Raw genomic sequence first — 22,508 nt, 5'->3', positions numbered from 1 at the left:
AGGATATCATACAAGGAATGGTAAAGGATGTGGAAAACATTAAGAGCATAAATACAGGAATAGTGGCATCAGCATACTGGGAAGTGAGTCTGAGGGGAAAGATTGTACAAAAATGTTGCAATGGGTTTAAAGAGAGAACTAGATAAGGTGTTAATGACAACACCAAGATCCCAATCTGACAGAACAGAGACAAGGCAAACAACTAGATGGGAGGAAAGAAAAAGAAGGGGCACAACTGGGGAGGAGAAGGTTTTCCAGAAGCAAAAGAATGGAAGATGTTTGACAGGGCATCCTTCTAATGAGCAACAGTTGAAATAGAGAAACCCTGATCAAACAACACCCACGTGAAAAACTGGGATAGGTGAGGAAAAGAAGGACGGGATGGTCAGAAACCAATGTAAAGGGATCAAAGACTGAAGTAAGACCAATGCCTCAGGTACATAGACAAGGATAAAAATCAAATGATACAGTCAATAAAAGACTTTATACTAGAGGTAAGTCCCTGAGATAAGTTTGAATATGGAGTTTAATGTCATTGGTATTCCACTGAGTGTCATATGCATCTATTTGTGGTGTTCCCAGTTGAGAACACACCCACTGAATGATGGATGAAAGGACCACTCCATGGGAAGAACTTGGTTGAAATGGGATAAGAAATCATCCACAACGTTAATAATTCTGGGAATATGACATGCCAGAACCATCACATCATGGTTGTTTGCCTAGTACAGGAGATCCAGAGTCTGGAAACGTGGAGAGCAGAATTTGGTTCTTCCTTACTTGGGGACAGGGAATATGGAAGGAGATTGTCCAAAAGAACATGGGAGAAGTTCCATGGTTGAGAAGCATTCACTGAAGGAAACTTATGTGTTCAACCAAAGGGAATGAGAAGCTCCACGAAATCCCATATCCCCAAAAGAAATAGAACATGACATACATAGAGAGAAGGAGAATGGTAAAGTCTTCGTGACCACCAGCTTCAATATCTAAAGTCCTTGTAGAAATACTAACATCCAAGTTAACTCACTGAAGTTTGTAATGTTCAAAAATCTATAATCGATTCTGGTTAAATACCTGTAATTTTCTGATTAATAAGTGTTTGTTGCCATTACAGATTCTGAGCCTTATAGTATACTGACTGTATCAGACCAACAATATTCTAAAACTGTTTCTCAGTGTATTGCAAAAGCCAGCTTTTATACTCATTATGCAAGATTCTCAAAACCTTGCTTGGTAACAATATCTGAAGATATGCTAGTGCTTTTGTAAAACATATTTGTTGATTCTTACTTGAGAATCTTCTACAAATTTAGTGAACAGGCAGGACTTGAAAAGTACACATTAAAGGTATTAAACTGAACCAAACAAAGATTTAAAATAAATGTATAAAAGTAAACCCATTACAACATGCACTGATATTTTATAATCTAACATTGCACTCACAGGTGACCATGCAGTTACATGAACCTGATATATGATTTGATATGAAAAAAATTACTTTTAAATCTGTGAATTGTAGAACTTCACTTCTTTGGCTTATAATAGTAACCACTGTATTAAAAATATGAATTAGAATAAGTGGTGTATAGACTGACCAAAAGACTAAAGTACATGAGGAAAGTTTGACAACAACTAAAAAAAATACTTAGTGTCTTTAAAATAATTATACCCTGAGATTTAGATTTCACTTTACCATACTAGTTTATCGATTGAAAATTCAAAGTCTTACTTTAGCAGCTAATCCAGCCTCATAAAAGGCTTTATCAGCAGGGATTATTTCTGTATGTCTTAAAAGAGACACTGATAGTTTAGTTGCTTGTTGTTCCAGTTCTGCTTGACCCTGACAAGCTGATCGGGTAGCATAGTAATGAGCTATGAGCAAACAGACATCAAAATCTTGTTCTGGCAAACCTTCCTTCTCAAGGTTTTCACACTGAATGAATATAAGTTATGAATATGTAAAAATGAAAAGAAACTAAAGGTTGGTAATTAAATTTTGTTTTTTTATTGTTATTCAACACCTTTTTATAAACATTTTTTATCCTAAACAAACTCTTAATATTCTTTGTTTATATTTATTTAATATCTTAAAATCAAAATACTTGATGATGTCAAGAGAATTACTAAATTTTTATACAAGGTAACTTAATGTATTATGGTAATTAATAAAAAAAAAAGCAATGGCTTATCATGGAAACACTGCATTTATTCCAAAACTGCCAAAATGTTATAAACACACCACCTTTGTTCAGTACAGAGAAAAACTGTTTACATTTTGTTTATGTCATTACTTATTATAGAAACAGATTTAACACAAGAAAACGAAAATTGTATCATTTGACATCACAAAAATGTGACATTCGTGGTATATAGAGGATTGCAAATAATATTGACTTCAAATGGTAGCAAGGTGTCCATACAGAGAAATAAAAAATCATTGTACTTAATTAAATACATCCTTCTTGTATTTCTACTTGTAAAGATTAGAATGCATTGTTTCATCAGAACCCTCACTGTTAACAACATTTTATAATCTCTATACTCTGAAAGATCATTACATTTCTGTGTGATAGAAGGCTGTGACACACATAAAGCAGAAGGTTGTATGTAGCATCCCAAGATTGTGATTGGTATACCTCTTTCTGATCCACAGTTATTCACACCAAAAATTTGTGGTGTCAGAAATTACAAGATTCTCTGTCTTTTTCTAAATTACTGAAAATAAAAGGATCAAAGCTCTGAAAGTTAAAATCCTGATAGCTTTTACTATTGTCAGATCTTTCAGTGTACCTAAATAACTTTACAATAAAAAAAGTTATAGTACCAAACAAAAATCTAACAGGTCCAACAAGAATATATAGGACTAATGTGTCTACAAAAACTAGCAAGAATAGCAACTACTGTGTGATAAAAAATTGACTGTCTCATTGTTCACATACAGTTTTATCATATGTTTTTCTTGTGCTGTATATCCATTTCCCCACAGCAGCTTTATTTATGTATGCACGTTTGAAATAGCTGGTTTACTCTTATTTAACACCCTTACTAAGAAGTCAGTTAAATGTTTACATTATGTTAATTAAACTTTATAAACGTGAATAGAGATAATGCATTCTACCGTGTGCAACTGCTTTAGCATATGTGTGGATCAGAGTATATATTTTACCATGAACATAAACACAACTATTACAGACAATATTATCAACTTTGTAGAACAGCAAAACTGTCTATCACATACTAATAACACTACTGAAAATTTACTTTTTTTATTTCATTAATGAAAACTTGTGATTCAAGGGGAGCTATAGTGCATTTCAGCAAAATGTTACCAATATATACAAAATTAGGTACATTAAAATTATTTTGCTAAAACACACCTGTACTTTTGCATTTTAACCATTAGCATTTTATTCTGGAAAAATATTTCCAATCTAAAATAACATCCTTGCCTTATGGAAAGTTTTCTTGCTTCAGTATGATAGTGAGGAACGACATGTCATAGTCTTTTAGGTCTAAGGCATGCTGCTTATCAGTGTGTATATTTTTGAACTCAATTTTATGTGCTAGTGCTATTGAATTTGTTATAAAAGAATAAGTTAAGAAATATGACAAAATGAATAAAAGCTAACTTTTTCATGCAGAGAATTAAATTTCAGTAATAATTAAAACAAGTTTCTGCATATTTTTTATTGGTGAAATAAGTATGTATAAATAACTTATGACATTTCTGACATACAAAGAAGTTCCATAAGACAAAGTCAACATAAAAACAAAAATATTCACAGCTTATGAATAACCAAAATAAAAAAAAACAACAACTAGAGAAATGAACAGAACAAATGTTTTACTTAACGTTTCATAAAAAATTTTCCAAAATTCAACTTACCAGATCAAAAAGCACATCTCTTAAGTCGGCCCATGTTTTATAAGCATTTTCACTATTCAAACCTTTCATTTGAAGGATATCACTCACTATCCGCTTGTAGATATTAAAGTTTTGAGGAAAAGCAGGAGTTCCATAACGAATATACAGCTGAAGAGCTTGTGACGATTGTTGTTCTTTGATGAGCTGAGTAGCATATAATGCAACATACTTGTGAAGAATTGTAACTCCCTAGAGAATAACAGTGTAATTTTAAATATAGTGACAGCAAGGCTAATTCAGATCTGTTTCAAATAAGAATACCACAAAGAAACCCATAATTTTAAAGTAAAGATCATTTTGGTCATAATAATTCCATAAATACTTACAAAAAGATATACCTGACCTACTGCTGGTCAAATATGATTTCAAAGTATATATAAAAAAAATTGCAACATTATTTTATTTCGACATACATTGTTACCCTTAACAGGCTTGAGTTTTGCTATTTACATTTTAAATCACCATCTAATTTCTTCATTTGACTGATAGAAAAACTTTTCTATTACCTGTTGTTCAGCCATGTCTAAACACTTCTTCCATTGTCCTTGTTCAGCATAAGTGTCTAGCCCAGCAATAACATCCACACTTGCTAATTGGTCTGTCTTCCCTTGCTTTCTTAAAAAGTTCTTGTAGTTATCATCAACATATTCTTCAAGTCTACATTGAAGATCACAAGAACATATTTGTCAAAATCTTGAAAACAATCTGAAAATTACATATATCTTTTTTTTTAACTATTATAGCCAATCCACACTTTTATGATAATAATTCAGAAAAAAAATGTTTGACAAGTATTTCTATAGATTCCTGTTAAACTAAAAAGTAAGCTCTTACTTGTATTTTCTATTTAAATACAACTTCAATCTAACTGAAATTTACTCAAGGCTGCTAAAAGAAACCTTTACAGTGAGAAAAACACAGAAAACAACAATAAAGATCATATATTCAGACATATACAAGCATTTTGAAGAAAGTAAAATGCAACATGAGACTTTACAAAGCCCTAAGAAACAGATACCCAAATGCATACTAAAAGGTAGAAACAAATCAAAATTGGAATAATCAGAGAAACACACATATTCAAACATACGTTATTAGCTACTAATTTTTATACGGGTAGAAATTAATTCTCAGAGTATAAATAATGACATATAACATCAAGTATTCAATTATTTGTATCTAGAAAATGAATTACATGAGAAGAAATGATATATTACCAACTATTCAGCTTAACATATCTGTAAATGAATTATCTGAGAAATAATGACACATATCACTAAATATTTTGTTCAACACAACTAGCAATGAGTCCTCAAAATATAATTCTTACAAAAATGATAAATCTATACATTATCACTATTTATTCCTACACCTCTAGTATCAGAATACCTTGGTTCTAACTCTTTAGCTACTTTCTTGGCTTTTGCCCATTCTTCTGCAGCAATAAAGGCATCAATAGCCTCCTTCACTTGGTCAATACTAAGGTATAGCTGAGCTGCCTAAAATAAGTACCAGCAAACATAAATCTGGTGTAAAAGATATAATAGCAGCTTTCTTTACTTATTCAATGGTCAGAAACTACTTAGCTGACTAATATAAAAACAATATATATATTACATTTTGTAATGAGGACATACATGTAGTAATAGGTGAGTTATAGTGATTTAATAAATTATAAGTGTATAAAAGTATTGCTTATAGAAAAACCTCTTTATGGTTGTTTCTGTATATCTAATGTTAAAAAACAACAACTTTGTATCCTAAGTTTCCAAATTCTCATAACACAATCTATGATATTTTTTTTTGTGAGTTTAGACTATTTTTTGAATAAGTAGTATGAAAATATCCCCCAGAATCTGTAAAATTTCATAAGTCACTTTTCAGGAATTCATCTTTCTTCCACATTATCAACTCTTTCAATCCACTTATCCTTCAATGAGCATGACAGAAAAATTTAGTGTCTTACCTTTTGTTTACATTATACCAATTAGTATAACATGAAGTCTTAGCTAACAATCCATATTTTAATAGTATATAAGTTTTTAATTCTACAAGGTAATATTAATATAAATCCCAAATTTCCCCTAGTATGACACATGCAACATATTTCCTCTAGGCATATTGTTCTCTCTGGTTTTTCTACCACTTCTTAAAAAAAAAACTGATAAATTAATTGTAAATTATTCACAATAGAATTGTTATTGCTCAAAGAAACCATTATTTTTTTTATCCTTCAGTTTTGCTTCATTACAGAGCTATCTACAGAAAATCAGACCCTGCCTCCCACACTCACCTGTCGCATTATCTCCTTCAAGATATTTTTATAGTTCTCTCTTACATTTAAATACGTGTATATAAACAACAGAAAGAGCACATTCCAACCTACATAAATCTGACAACCATTTATAACTGGCTTGAAGAAAGGAAAGCCATAGATTTGCTTGAAATGTGTAGACTTAGTGATTGCTCTGAACAGGTATGAGAATTTTTTACTCACATATAGCTTAGTTAAAAATCCAAACAAACATTAGTGATTTTGTGTGCTCCAGTATAGAAATGGAATAATTTTTTTTTAAATTCATCTTTAAAATCTACAAAAATTCGTTTGTCTTCTTCTACTTGAAAAAAATAACCAAGACTCAACAGGTATAACAGATAAGCACAAATCAATTTCATAACATTGTAAGTACTATATATCATTGTTTTTCTGTGTATTTTAAGAGAATTAATTAAAAATTAATTACTTTTGAGTAAAGAGTAATAATGATATATGTTATTAAGCACATACACACTTTATGCACCTATACCACTAAATTCCAATCACTCCAGGAAGATAACATCCAAATTGACTTGGGCTTTGTACAAAACTATATCATAAACATCATTCTGCACTTTTATTACCTTAGACAATTCTTGTTACAACCTCTGCACCATAAAACCAATAAATCCTTTACCACTGTGTTTTCAAAGCTAGTATTATGATAAATTCTGTGCTAAACATGTTTGTTTGCTATCAACAATGTCATGTAAACAGTGTAATAGCAGAAACGGTGATTCATTGCTTCTTTTGAAAATTATTCAGGAGGTTTGAGATTATGCAAATAAAATTTAATAATTTTCAGATGAAAAAAAGTATCTAAAATTAAAAAATCACTTTGCACTCAGAGCAATGAACTCCCTTATTTCACATATTCAAAGACAAAGTTTCAGTAAAAATACTTAATTAGAAATTCTGCTTTTGTTGTCTACAAAAGACTTAATGTTTACTAAAAGTGTGAAACATTTCATGGAGATACACCAGTACATGTTAAAAGTTACAGTACAGAAACTCTGATGGTCACTTTTGGGTCACAAGATCAGCAATATTCACTAAGTCAATAGTGAGAGGGTTAATTTATAGCATAGTGTTCTTTAAATGCTTTCTTAACTGTGTATAATACAAGATATTTATAAGTCAATCTAACAAATATCAGTTAGTGATAAAAAAAATCTTATATTCAACAACTTTGTATATAGTTAAGGTACAACGTATATGTTTTTCACATTATATATATGTAAAATTTAATTAATGTAACCAGAAATACAAAGTAACGTTTTGTCTTTAGTCTTCTGTTCTCCTTTTAACTTAACTTTTTATCTGCTGTAGTATAGATAAAGGAATACTCTTTACATAAACATACATGGAAAATTATGAATACAGTCATCTTTGTTCAAGAAATAGCACCTGTTTTTATATGACACATACAATTAGATATTCTCAAAACTTACAGCAGTATATTTTTTAATTTGAATAAGTTGAGGAGCTACTCGATGTATGACTTCTTCAGCTCGGAGACCATCAAGGAACTTCAGAGCCAAGTCAGCAGCCTAAAGGAAAAAACAATGACAGGTTTACACAGTCACAATAAAACATTTTTTAAGAAGTTTCATAATAATCTGAATATCTACATTCACACAATGCTCTTTAAAATTAACCTTGGCAATTTTTCTAAAACACTTTAGTTGAATACTTTCTATGAAATTGTAAAGTGGTTGTTTAGTGTTTTTTTCAGATCTTATTTTTTTCCACTAAGAGTTGGTCAAAACATTTATTTTTGTCCAATAATTCTTCATAGTATGTATGTCCAATATGTTATATACATATTTGACAAGCCTTTAGAATTTGTTGAACAGGTTATCTTTGACCAAGATCTTTCAAACACTTTTATACACATTTGTAATTATCTTTGTCAAAATATTTAGTGTTTATTCTGTTTCAACAAGTGATCTCTGTCCAACATTTGCACACGAAATGATACTGTTATATACTGAGTGAAACTTACCTTTGTCCAAGACTTCTCAAGTAATTCCATGTTGTTAGTGTGTTCCACTGACAGCCTGATGTAACACTCAACAGCTTTCTGATACTCTCCATTAGTTTCCCATTCCTGAGCTTGGGACAGTAAGGAATCTGAATCCCTATTTAAGTATAAAATTCTGAAATGTTCACATACAAATTTTTTTAAAAGAAGTTTACCTTTTAACTGTTATAATTCAGGTAATGTTACTCCATAGAAACCCAAAAGAGTTTCATATAAACTCTTATATATGTTATGTTTGTTTGATGAAAGTCTCATTATTATACTTGTTTTTTTAAAATCAAATGATTAACATATAATAAGAAAGGAAGTTTTTCTAATCTAAACTTTTAGACATACTAATTTTAATAGCTTGTAATGTGCTTTTATAAAAAAATTGTAGTATCACAGAAATACATCAGTGCCATGAAATTTACTTAATGTACCTTGATCCTCTTGAAGACATTTCATGTTCATATTCATCCTGAAGCTGAGACAGTCGACTTGGGATGTAATCTTTACACACCCTCAGAGCATCACTCCACATTCCAGCATCCTGTGGAAAGCAACTTCAATTAACAGTAACATCAATCACGAAATACAATTTGAAACCATGGTACAGAAATATATTTGTTTTTAGTTTAAATTTAAAATATAATATGAAAATACTGAGAGTAAAGAATCAAGTTTTTCTTTACAATGAATGTATTGGAATTCTGTATATAAACATTACATACACCTTAATCTCTTATAGTTTATATTTCTTATATATAATTTAAACATTTTCCTAAGTACTGAATTGGAACATCTTAAATAAGGTTTTGAGATTAATTCATCTGAGGTTTTACTTTTGTAACTTGAATGGTCAAGGAACTTATCTACTATTTGAGATCAGATCAACTTTGCTGGAGTCCTGAGACTTCTAAAGTTTGTAAGACCCATATATACACACATTCAACTCTTTCTTTGTCCTCTTACCCAGCTCCCAACATTGGTCCAATTTCAAATTGAATTTTTCGATTATATAAAAACATATTCATTTGATGTATGCACAGCAATTATTTTGTTTTTATTTATTCACTCAGAATACACCTTTATACAAAGAAATTTACAGTGTTTCTAAGCATTAAAATGTAATGCTCCACTCGTACAACATCACAAGCCATACAGCACCCACACATACCATGAACAATGTATACCATGACAAACAAAGTGCAAATAGAAAGACAACATTATCCCAGAAAAGCTTCAACCAATTTATACTAATGACTGTGGAATTTGAAATGAAAACATGTACATCTACTTAAAACATTTCAAGTAACAAACTCATTAGCCTGCAAGATATACATTTTCAATTCTTGCTACCTACCAATAAGAATTGAGTATGGATCATTTGTGTGGACAAAATAAAATGGTACAACACTTACAGAAATGTCATTTCAGCTATTTCACTAATTTTTTGCATATACTTTCTAAATGAGTTTTGGTTTTGTTGGGTGATTTTTTTTTTATAATTTCAGTTTTGTTATATAAACTCTTGCACTGAATTGATTAGTAGGAAAGTTTTGACTACATAAAAAAAGAAATGGGTAACATGATTTTACAGCCTTATATATTTTTAATATTGAATTTATCATTTATAAAATAAAAAGATTATAATAATTATAAATGAGAAAAATAGTTTTTCAAATTCCATTGTCATTGGTATTTTAAACAAGATTCCCTTTGAATGCAAGATTCTGGTTTTAAAAAAAAAAGCCATGATTCTTCCCAATTCATAATGTCACATGCTACCTTTTTATATGTTGTAAAATGCATCAGAGAGTACACACTTTTGATGGGGCTCAAGTCTCAGCACCTGAAGCCCATGTATTAATTGAGCCCTGGATGCATTGTTTCTTACTTGACCTTTTGTTGAACGGTACCTCGTGACACTCATACAAAACAGAAGTATTTTAACATTCTTATATCAGTTTTCTGATTGTTCGAATTCACAGACAATGGATCTTACTTAACTTCCTGTGTGGAAGGCACCTCACAACTGTCACATTAAACAGAGATGTTTCTACAATTAACAGCCCATGTTCTTATTGTTTGGCTATGTAAAGAATACACTAAATACAGTTTTGGCACTTTCATATGACAGTCATTCTAACTTCTGAGGAACCAAACTTGCTGTGAAGGTCCCATCTTTGTTTCACTTTATGATCATGAATTTTGAAGTTTAATTCTTCTCATTTATTTACATTTTATTTCTTTATTTTGTAATAGTCTAAAGATTACTTGTACTTGAAACTGAACAGTGTTTTATTTTGACTTCAACAACATGTCTTGCCACTTTCATTCTACCTGCAACAAATAATACACTTACCCTTCTACACATTAAATCCACAAATCTCTCATTTTGTGGGTATTGAGAGACAGTAAGCTATGTTTATCCTTGGATTATCACAAGAATGTATATTAGTTGGTCATTAAAATCATAAGCATAATCAAAAATTGTGTAAGTTTATTTTACATAGTTTCAACATTTATTGTTCTCTATATACTAAAGCATGTAAACTAACAAACAATATTCAATATCAGATTTCAAGTTTACTTAAGTAAGGTAAAAAGTATTTTCTCCAGAAATTGATTTTAAAATAATTTCTTATACAGCATTATCTTTGACTAATAATAACCATTTAAAATTAAAAACATCAAATATTACATACATACTTTTCAAGTTAGTTTGAAGTCAATAACATTGTAAAGAATTTTAATAAATTTTACAAAATTTAGAATTTCTCTTAACTACAATTCACAATTAATTTTATTGTACTTTATAAAACATTAATCAAAAAATGTTTGAATTATATTCTATATAACTTATAGTACCCACAACTTTCTACATAATGAGAAGTGTACTAAATTTATTGCAACTGAAATGGCATTTTTTACTGATACTATCAAAAACATAAACAAATAAAAATCAGCATTGATCAATACATGCAAAAAAGGTGAAACAAAAAATTAAATTAATAATTTTTTAAAATAATGTTCAAAAATATAAAAAGAGGTAGTGAAAATAATGAATTATTTTAATAAATTATATTAAAAGGTAGCACAATTGATAAATTAAAAGTACCTTATAGAACTTCACTGCAAGCTCAGCCCGCTGAGCACGAAGAAGAAGTGATTCAGCTCTCTGATGATCACCAGCTTCGAATGCAAAACGAGCTTGTCCAACTAGCACATCTCCAACTGAATCTTTGTCATGATTTTCTGCAACTCTCTGAGCACTCTCCCAGTCTTGATTGTGTACATACCTAAATATTTGAGTTTCAATGAGAATGGGAAAAAAATAAGTTATTTTATATTTTCTAGGAAGGATAAACTTTTTTAAATTATACAAAATGAAACACAAAAAAATGAGTCATTTCCATAAGTTATTAAAAACTAAATTTCAGGAATTTCACTGGTTTTCCTCATGTTTTTGTATGATATATTTAACATTTTCAAATACAGATACTAAATCAATGAAAACTTACATCTAAAATTTAAGTTCCTATCATTTTTTTAAAAGTACAAAAGAAATACTTATATTTATTTAATACTTGATGTTTGTATTTGGTGTGACACATTTAAAAAGCACAGAGAATATTTCTTACATAAGTACAGCTTCTTTTGGCTTTCCAGCTTTGATGAATTCCACTTCAGCCTCTCTGAATTTGCCCTCATCTTCAAGAAACATAGCATACTTCAAATGAATTTCTGGTAGTTTGTGCTTCATGGAGGTCCTTGCCAAATCAAATGCAAACTCAAAAGCACTTTTGAAAGAAAAGCATAAGGTAACTATTTAGAAGGATCAAATGACCTCTATGTCAAAAGTGCATACTTCGTAAATGAAAAAATATTCTCACAACTTCTAATACAATATTAAATTATTTGCTGAGAAATCATCCTTGTAAAACAGTTATCAGTCATTCTTAACAGTTAGCTTTTGTTTACATTCTATCAGTAAATTAAAATTATTAGTATATAAAAAAACAACTTAAGTAACTTTATTATGCATGACAAATATACCAGTACCTTTTCTGTATCAGAACATCATCTATTTTTGTTTCATGTGTATTTGAAGCTTCTACTTTTATGATAACAGAAAAGAAAGCTGAAAGCTAATATTTAATTAACGTTGCAACTAGTGAAAAATACAGATGATAACAGAAAAAAAACAAAAAAACAAATCCACAAACCAATTTTCAGCTGCATAGTCAATAGCACTATCAAGTAACCCAAACTTGGTTAACAGTTTAACTGCAGAGTCACCCCCTAAGTTCTTTGCCCACAAGTAGGCTACTTGTTTAGCAGCAATTGCTCCACCATGAGCTTTGGCTACCTACAATGGATAAGAAAATCTTAATTTACTATTCAATAGTGCAATTTAGCAGTTGCACATTTCATGATTAAAAATGAAAACAAAAATACATGACAAATTAGTTTGTTATTTTAACTACAAAGCTTAGCAGCACATCACTATAACAACTTGTTGATAAGTACTAAGAAAAGTACAAGAAATGGTATTGTGATTTATTTTATTTTGACTGATTAAAACTAAAATTTTAGTACTATACTTTCTAACTGATTAATAACAAAATATCTACTTTTTTACAGGGCTTTAACTAGAAAATATGGAAGCACTTTTTATACAATTCTTTACACACAGACATCCACCTAAAAAATTCCTTTTAATTTCTATAAAACAGCCTTACTTTATGTTTTGTCATTTAGAATTATATTATCATTCCAAACTTACAGTTTGCTTTGGATCAAGAACTATTCAAACAGTATAAGCTATACAAATAACATTTGACAGAAGGTATTGACAGAACTATTCAAACAGTATAAGCTATACAAATAACATTTGACAGAAGGTATTGACAGAACTATTCAAACAGTATAAGCTTACAAATAACAACTGACAGAAGGTATTGATACAGAATGTCTTACTCAGTTGATATTAACTAGATTGTCCATGTATTATCTTTAAACTGGAATTCTACAATCTTGACAATCTCTAACATTTTAAAATTTGGCTTAAGTTTTCATATAATAATAGTGAATAATTAATACATTGAAACATTAACTAATATGTTTATTTACATAAAATACTAAAATTACCCAATGTATAGAAAGGATGTGCTCTTTCACATCTTTCTCATAAAATAAGAAATTGAATATCATAGAGAGGTTATTAAGTCAAAGCACAATTTATAAAATATGACACAAAAGAATGTACAGAGTTTAAAATGAAATATCTAGAGAAGTATTCTTTTAATTTTGAAAATAAAAAAGGAAATCTCAATTACGTAGAAAAATAGTGCAATAAAACTGTGATATAAATAATTTTTGCTAACATTTTCTTAAATTGAAGTGTATTTGCAGTAATACCTCCACTCACACTGATAGCTATTATTCAACAGCCATGGTTCCTTCTTTTGCCCATCTAAGCATTGGTCTTATTTTTTCATGCTTCTCTCAGGTCTTTTATACACTAGTCAATTGCACTTGGAAATATTTATCTCATGACACTTTCTACCTACATCAATGTACCCTCTATCCTGGTACTGTATACAGGCACTCATTCAGATGAATTTATCACTTTTTTAAGACTCACTCAGTCTGCAGTCTCTTATCACTAGTGAGGATGAAGAGTGGGAGATAAGGTAAGTAATACTGGAATAAATACATTTTTAATTAAGGAAAATGTTAACTTCCAAAACATACTTACCTTCACTCACACTGATAGCTAGAATCCCACACTGATAAGGTGGAGGGGCCAGTAGGGGAATTATTCATATAGAAAGAATCTACTTAGATCAAAAGAAGATTGACACCCTAGTTAGAGAACTGTGCTACATCGACTAGAACTTAATTCCTGCATTGTGGTTGGCATTTTACCTGATTTATCATCACTACAGTCCAAGCCCCAACTACACCCTTGTGCAAATTAATTGAAACAAGACAGAAAATTACATTTTTCAATTTTTTGCATTTTATTTCTGAGAATCCAAAAATTACTCACAAATTAATATGATATGACCACCTTTATTTTTCAAAAGATCATTAATCCGCTTTGGCATCAAGTCCACCAGTTGACTGCAATCTTTACTAATTTTTGGATCGCGGTACCACACCTCAATTATGGCCTCAATTAGCTTATCTTTCGTAGTACAGTCTTTTCCTCAAAGTCTTTCTTTAAAATTGCCCAAAATTTTCAATAGGATTTAAGTCCGGAGATTTTCCAGGCCAGTCCAGCACCTTTATTCGCGTTGTAGTCATAAAATTCTTCACAAGTTTCAATGTGTGGCACAGAGCCAGATCTTGCTGAAAAATGCCAGATCCATCTGGAAATCTCTTTTTCAATTCTGGAACAACTCTTCTCTGCAAAACTTCAATGTACTGTGGTCCTCGCATCATATCTTCTATGATATGTAAGCCTCCGATGCCATAGTAGCTGAAAAAGCCCCAAAACATTTTCTTCAAGGGATGTTTTATGAACTGATTGATGCAAGATTCTCAAAGTTTCTCACCTGGAGATCTGCAAACATGCAGACTTCTTTAACCCTGTACGAAGAAATGAGTCTCGTCACTGAATAACACCTTCCTCCATTGTTCTTGTGTCCAGTTCTTGTATTTCAGACCCCATTGATACCATTTTTTCTTCATTGAGTTGGTAAGAAGTTGTTGTTTGACTGGTCTCCTTGCCCTTCTAACACAATTTCAGATGACGTAATATTCCTCAAAATGTTGTCATATATCCCAAAAATAGATCGATCATACTGCAAAACACAGCTAATGATGCTGTCTGTGTGAAAAAATTACTATTAAAGGAAATCACCTACACCGGCCGCCATGCTGAAAATATTGTAAAATGACCATTTGTTTCAATTAATTTGCACAAGGGTGTATATATATTTATGAATGAATCCCAACCACTGGCTATAGAATGATGCAGAATTGTAATGAGAAAGTAAGCAACACAAGAGAGACAAATTTTCCTCTGAACCTGAATAAATCCAATAGGCAACACCACAGGCTTGGAATGAGGAGATCATGTATACCTTATTCAATCTGAGCAAACAGAATTTGTGTGGTCTGGAAGTATTAGTATTCATTCTCACTTCTTAACCATGTGGACAAGGTACATTTCACTTGGCCTCGGAATTATGGAACAACAGTTCTCAACCAAGGACCCAGGTAGGAAGGCTCCCAACTTCACTCTCTTTTTCAAGATTACAGGAGTTCACTCAAATATCTTGGAGAGATGGAAATCAGGTGTGGTAAATGGCTCCCTAACTCCATTAGTAGAATCTGGGAAGTGACACACATTGGAGAGCCCTGAGAAACAGTGCTCTGGAAATAGTGCAACAGGTGAACCAAGTTCCCTAAATTTTTAAAAGTAAACCAACCCCAATTTATTCAAGCCATTGATTGGCAAGGATGTGCAGGATTCCCATAAGCTTTACTCACAATAGTCCATGAGTGGCAGTTCAGCATAGTACAGTAATACCATCTAGTCAGCCTCTAGGTGGTCTTATGGAACACCTCATTTCCAAAGTGCCTGTTACAACCTAGATAAAATATGGTGAAGTAATTGTAACTACTGCAGAATTGGTTTGATAAATCACACCTGCCTGGGCATCACTTGCCACAGAGTGGGTTCCTGTGAAAACAACACAAGGTACTCTGAAAGGTAAAAATAAAAATACTCACCCCTTGTATAATCTATCAGAAATGGTTAAGATAACTACAGGGCATTGGCAAAAACCCTCAGATGAAACAACTGTTCGATCATGCAAATAATGTGAGATAAAAGTAATAAGGGAGGTCCAAATAACAGTCTGCAAAATTGTCTTCACTGGACAATTCAACTGGACCACTAAGGATATAGAAATGTGATAAATCTGATTAGATGTGAATTGCAAAATATTCATCATTTTAAAAAGAGAGCCCAGAATAAAAAGTTGTTGTCCAGCACTTCTAAAGGCATTAGTCGAGGCAAGAAAACCTTCACAACCCTCACCAAACATGATCATAATTGAAATCTGATTGGCCATAGAAGTGGGCAATAGTGATTAGATGAATCAGTGAAAAGGATTTATCCTCTTCCCTGTTTGACAGTGTCTTGGGTAAGATTAACAAGTATGAGGATGTGGAGAGAATGAGAATGCTATCTATACAAAAACAGCACAAATCACTATGACCAGTGATGTTTGTAGGTCAGCAGCCATGAAAAATAAGCCTTCAAAGGAATACATAGCATATAAAAGTCAGATCACAAACAGGTGCTCAGAAACAGCATGAAACATAACCTTAACATACCTGTTAGATAATTGAAATGGTCATTTGAGATCAAGGACACAAGATGGCTCAAGAAATCTGGAAAGTAATGTGGACTCAAATAATATGTAGTTGCAAAAATAAATTGTAGCTGATAAGGCTACTTTAAACAAAATGACTGTGGAAAATGCAAAAACTTTTTCCACAGAATCAGGTCAAAAAAATAAGTTATGTTTGAACTTCTGAACAAAATGGGTTCAACTTCCATTCTATACACCATTGTTGACATGCTTGTCATTTTCATTGATAAATATTCCTCTTCAGACTAAGCAAAAACTGAGACAGCTATATGGCAGCCTTATAAAATTAAATCCCAATGCTATGCAAAAATCTGGAACTTGAGCTTCTGTATAACCAGGTGTACTATGTCAAATCATGACTGCCTCCATAGAAATAGCTTAAGAATAAGTGGAAGAGGTGGACACTCTGGAAAGTACTACAAAAGCAGAAACCAAGATGTAACAGCCAATCTGGTGCTATCAACAGAACCTAACAATGAAAATGAAGTCTGCTTTGGTTGTTTTTGAAATATTCCATTTCTACCAAAATAAAATATAGTAACTTTTAAAAGGCCTACATTCTACTCAATCTTAAATCCTTTACTTTTTTTTGGAAGCTATAACTTGTTTTAATTTAGATGACTTATATTGATAAATAAAGTTCTGGAATACAAAAGTAGAATCAGGATGTGATGTTCTGACAATTGACAATATGGTGCCACCAATAAGTAGTCATTCATGGAATGGTGCATGCATAGTGTGATGGAATGGAGTTAGCAAGGATAAAACCTGTATCATACCCATGAGAAACTGATGTGAGTCTGTAAAGAAAAACAAAAACTGCAGTACCATACCTTTGGACACAACAAATTCCAATAGTGGTGAGATGCCTCTACTATGGCAATAAACAGATTGGAGCTAGCTATAACAAACTTAGACATCTACAATACCTGTAAATGTCAACTCAGGTTGATGAATTAGTAAATTATGAATCTTGGAGAATTTAGGCATTCATATAGACCAGAAAGACTGATGACTGAACACCAGTCTGTTTGCATAGGTCCAACATCCAACAGGAACAAAACATCGTACAAACAAGCATGGCTCTAACACTACATACAGAACAACCAAACTCTGATAGACTAAGTTCCAAATCCTGATGACTTGTGGGAGGTGGAAACCCTACAGGTTCAGTGGATAATAGTGGTAAAAATGTCAATTGAATAACAAATCCTGACAGAAGGACTTGCAGTACTCCTGGATTGGTGGTTAATCCAGAAATTCTCAAAGCCAAGTCCCCACAAACCCTGAGGGCATACAATAATCACAGACACCACTGGAAGCAATCCCACCAAACAGCAGAACTTTTTAAAAATAAACATAATCTATTCTGGATACCAAGGTATCAAGGGGATGATGTGGGTTGAAATCTATGTTGAAATCTATGAATAGGGGTGGATGTAAAACTGAGCCAATGGATCCATCTTGTCATTAAGTTGGTGATCCTGAGCTTCTTCCAACAAAATGAAGTGAAAAGACAACAAATTGTTGGATTTTAGAGTTGTAAGTCCATAAGCTTACTCTGTCTCTTCGGAGGACGTTAATCTATTCAGGTTACCTATCAACTCCCTCTTACAAACCCACAATTTGAGAAGCAGATGAACTATTTGAAAATGCTTCCACTTTGCAGTGGTAGACTAAATCACAAAGTTTTGATAATGTGTTGGATAAGGCATAATTGTCCCTTCATATATCTAAGAAGTAAACTTTACAGCTTGAATCATAATATACATGCATGTAGACAAAATTAAAAATTCATTCAAAGACCTTTCAGCCATCAAGTAAAGTGCAGGCTCAAAAGTAACCATCACTTTCTCAATGAAGTAACAGAAGAAAAATCAAAGGCAGCTTAATTTTCTCCATAACGTCAAGGATATAAAAATATGTTTCCATCTCACTATAAATACAATCACTAGCAGTTTCAACTGAGAACAACTCCCGCTACACAGGATTATTGTGACCCCAGTTGGGATAGGAAAGATCTGATTTGCATCTGTGCTGGAAAGAATAATCTGGAAATTCATCCAGTAAATTTGCTTGCCAATTTGAATAAAAGTTATAACTTTTCTACACTAAAAGTATTTATGATACGTACATACCCCCTATCACAAGCTTAGCTATTCTCATTCAATGCTGCTCTCAAACTGCAAACTTTTTCTTTGCACACACTATAAGCCTTTCACACACACACTGTTGGAACTGGAAAATTCCAGCATGCCTCTTATGCAAATCATCATGCATCACTAATTAACCAATAGGAACATGATATTCTCACATTATGCATGTGGTTCCCTCTTCATTCCTCTACCAAACCTTCTCTTCAAATTTGTCAGAAGAAGTGAGTACGAGTAAAAATGGACAGAAAGGGTAGGAAGTGTGAAATGGGAGGAAAGTACCTATCAAAAATACATTTTCAGTGCAGGAAAATTATAAAACTTCCTATATAGTACTAACATCCCCTCACAAGTTTAGCTAGAATCCTACAGTAAGAAGAGGAGGGACCAGTGTGAGGGAGGAACAGAAGCACCCCTGAAAGCATCTGAAGGATACCAATGATCATGAGAGAATGAAAACTGGAGAAAAAGTGGGGCACCACACCCACCCAAGCCAGTATACTCTTCATTATTGTGAATAAATTGGAAAACATAAGGGAAGAAAATGCAAGGTGCTAAGTGGCTAGGATATGTTGTACAATGTTCGATAGATCAACTGCATCTAAAACCTTCACTACAAGGAACCAACATTCTGTAATGGTAGGATGAGTATCAAACCACCACCTCCAACCCAAGAATTCAGGATTAAGGTGTGCACCAATACCTGGCAACTACAGTAAGACTGATACCTAAAGTAATCCAAGACTATCTATCTGGCATTGAGAGGATAGATTTAACTTGTACGAAGAGTTAGATGGACTGATTCACTCTAAACCAAAAGTGTATTCAGTAAGTCAACTGCATCCAAAACCTCCTCTACAAGGAATCAACATTCCATGAAGGTAGGATGAGGACAATAAATCAAGGGGGTGAACTGCATGTAGAATAGCTCTGCTCCAGGCATTATGGAACATGTAATAATATGTGTATGTGAATAGTGTATGGCAGGGGAGTCGCATAGCCTTGTTAGAAGTAGCTTGGGATAACATTAATTTTATTTCATCAATTATATTTTCATGTCACGAGTGCCAAAAGATTGGGAACCCCTGGTGTATGGAGTTTGTTTCATCCAGTTTCGAGATAGATCATGTTCAGTGAAAGTATAAATGGTATCAGGTGGTCACACCTACCTTTAACAGAACAGATAAACACCAGTGGAGGCTACATTGTATCTAAACCAGCAGAACACCACCACCCTATTCTCAACTGAATAGGTAGAGTTAACTATTTTAGTGACAATCATTCAGGAGGAAGCCACCATGGTCCACCACCCTAGTGGTTTGAAACTGGAAAGTGATAAAAACTCTCATACCCCACTCAAGGAAGAGGCATAACAATGCACTGGGGAGTCCAGAGGACCATCATTACTGAAGACAGTGCAATGGGTGACCACAAAACCATATTTTGAAAAGCAGACCAAACTAAATTCTTCACTCAAGGTATAGCAGGGATGGGAATCTATCCTCTCTGTTGGTATGGTTCATGTGTGGTACAGTCCAGAATGGATATGCTTATAAGGGAATTATCACAAGGTAGAAAACTTTCCACCTTTACAGTGACTGTGCAGAGCCATGGACAAAAGCATGTGGTGAACATGGCACATGATGCAGGTTTTTTTGTTAAGGAATACCTAGCCAGGTACCACTTGCCATAAGAGTGGAATCCAAGGGATGAATAAGAAGCAAGAACCTCTGTAAGAAGATAAAACATGAATAAACATTTACTCAGTGTCATAACTGCACTGAAAGGTGAAATATAGCAACAGGCAGTAGGTGATATCATGAGGATGCAGAAACCATGATGTGACAGAGCTAATGGAAGATGAATGTTTGCAGTGTGATCCAGATGCCCAACCACAGAATCTCCTCCAACGGCCGACCAAAATGAGAAGTGAGGGAAAAGATGAAAGAACAGAATATAGGAAGGAAACAAGAGGAATAAGCCAACAGAAGGAAACAACAAATCCAACTGAGAAGGCTAATTGAGAAAGATCCTGAGAGGAAGAGAGGAGCCTGGGAATAAATAGCCAGAACAAGAACATTTGAGAGAAACTGTGCTAGCAATGTAATAATAAAGGTCATACACCAAGCATAGAGCTCTGGCCAGATCAAAACAAGGGTGTTACCCTTAAACACGAATAACAACAACTAAAAGGAGGTGGTAAAACAGAAAGCAAATACAAATGGGTAAAATGGAGAAGTTACCAAACAAAGGGAAAGTAATGGAATGAAGTACAACAGTAACATCCTAATCTGGCAGTACTGCACGTAGAGATGGCTGATGTATCCAAAACAAATGGAACAACAGGGTAAGGAAAAAATAACAACAACTAAGGAAGGAATGATCTATAGAAAGGAGAGGGTTCGATCAAACTTGAGTGAAAGCAGCCATAGCCAAAACATGAGCAGAATAATGGGTACAAAGGACAAACTTGAGTGAAAAAAAACAGATAAAAAAAAAAGAAAAAAGATATTTGTTGAATGAGGGAGATGGTAAATGCATCAATATGAGGGGTACACCACCAATCACAAAGTTACCAAAGGGGATGAAGGGATCACTCTGTCAAGCAAATCTAACCTCAACTGGAAAGGCAATCTAGTACCCAGGTGAAAGCATCTAATACATAACAAATGGAAGTAATGATTGTGGGTCCAACACGAAGATCTAAAGAGAAAAATATAGGGATCTCAATTTGGTTCACTGAGGGAGAGGTATGAGCTTCCTATAGGGAATTGTCAGAATGGATGTTGACCAACTGATCCATGGAGAAATGATCCAAAGCCCAAGCAAATAATTTGAGGAAGTTGATGGGAAGAGAACTTTCCCTCAAGGAATGACCCAAAGCCACACAGTAGTTGACCCATGCACCACAATTTTGAAGGGATGCATCTGTAAACAGAAGTAATTCTGGCTATGAAGGAGAAAACATGACACCCACCAAAAGATGAGTTGTGACAAACCACCAATAGAGATCAACCATTAAATTATTACTACAAAAACCAACTAGATAACACTGATAATGTTCAAAGTATCTCCCACTGATCATAACACCAGGAAACCCTTTAGTGACACTTTACAGTGAAAAAGTGACAATATTATCTGAATGAAATACCAGGATAAAAGGTGGAAAGTGTCATAAAACAAATATCACCATGGGCAACTGAATTACAAATAAAAGACTGAAGCAAGTAAGAAATACATTAGACCAATGCTTAGATAGGCAAAGGAAGAAACCCTGGCAGTCAAGTAATAGCTATCACTGTAGAGGTTAGTATGTTTGAGAAAAACAGTAACACATACTATTCAAATGATGTAGATATATAAATGTTTCAAAGAAACTAGTACACTGTATCATTATTTCGATTTTAAGTCAGATATTAGCCTAGAAAAATAATGAATAAATATCAAATACATAGGTCTGGTGTGGTTATGGATTCAAATCTTACTGAATATGCTCACATTTTCAGCCATGGGACATTAGGATAGTCAATCCCACTTTATACTGGTAAAGAGTAGCCCAAGAGATGGCAGTGGGTGGTGTCGACTAGCTGCCTTACCTGGAATCTATCACATTTAAACTAGGGATGGCTAGCATAGATATCTTTAAAGTAGCTTTGCATGTAACTCAACAAAATCAACCATGTAAGCTTCT

General features: G+C 32.8%; 1 protein-coding gene across 3 annotated transcripts in view; it reads right to left on the bottom strand.

Annotated features, from left to right (window-relative positions):
- The window catches only part of Oseg2 (intraflagellar transport protein Oseg2), a 124,257-nt gene that overhangs the window by 10,640 nt on the left and 91,109 nt on the right, over positions 1-22,508 (bottom strand). For all 3 annotated transcript variants that reach the window (XM_076468095.1, XM_076468093.1, XM_076468094.1), the window contains exons 30-39: positions 12,498-12,640; positions 11,913-12,071; positions 11,390-11,570; positions 8,709-8,818; positions 8,248-8,383; positions 7,694-7,792; positions 5,315-5,424; positions 4,432-4,582; positions 3,887-4,114; positions 1,730-1,933 (exon numbers count right to left, since the gene is read on the bottom strand). In XM_076468095.1, coding sequence (XP_076324210.1) covers positions 1,730-1,933; positions 3,887-4,114; positions 4,432-4,582; positions 5,315-5,424; positions 7,694-7,792; positions 8,248-8,383; positions 8,709-8,818; positions 11,390-11,570; positions 11,913-12,071; positions 12,498-12,640 — 1,521 coding nt within the window. The remainder of the gene's footprint in view (positions 1-1,729; positions 1,934-3,886; positions 4,115-4,431; positions 4,583-5,314; positions 5,425-7,693; positions 7,793-8,247; positions 8,384-8,708; positions 8,819-11,389; positions 11,571-11,912; positions 12,072-12,497; positions 12,641-22,508) is intronic.

This window comes from Tachypleus tridentatus, chromosome 11, assembly GCF_004210375.1.
Source record: "Tachypleus tridentatus isolate NWPU-2018 chromosome 11, ASM421037v1, whole genome shotgun sequence".
NCBI classification, from domain to species: domain Eukaryota; kingdom Metazoa; phylum Arthropoda; class Merostomata; order Xiphosura; family Limulidae; genus Tachypleus; species Tachypleus tridentatus.
The sequence above is the reverse complement of the archived record's forward strand: the minus strand, read 5'-3'. Positions and strand labels throughout refer to the sequence as shown.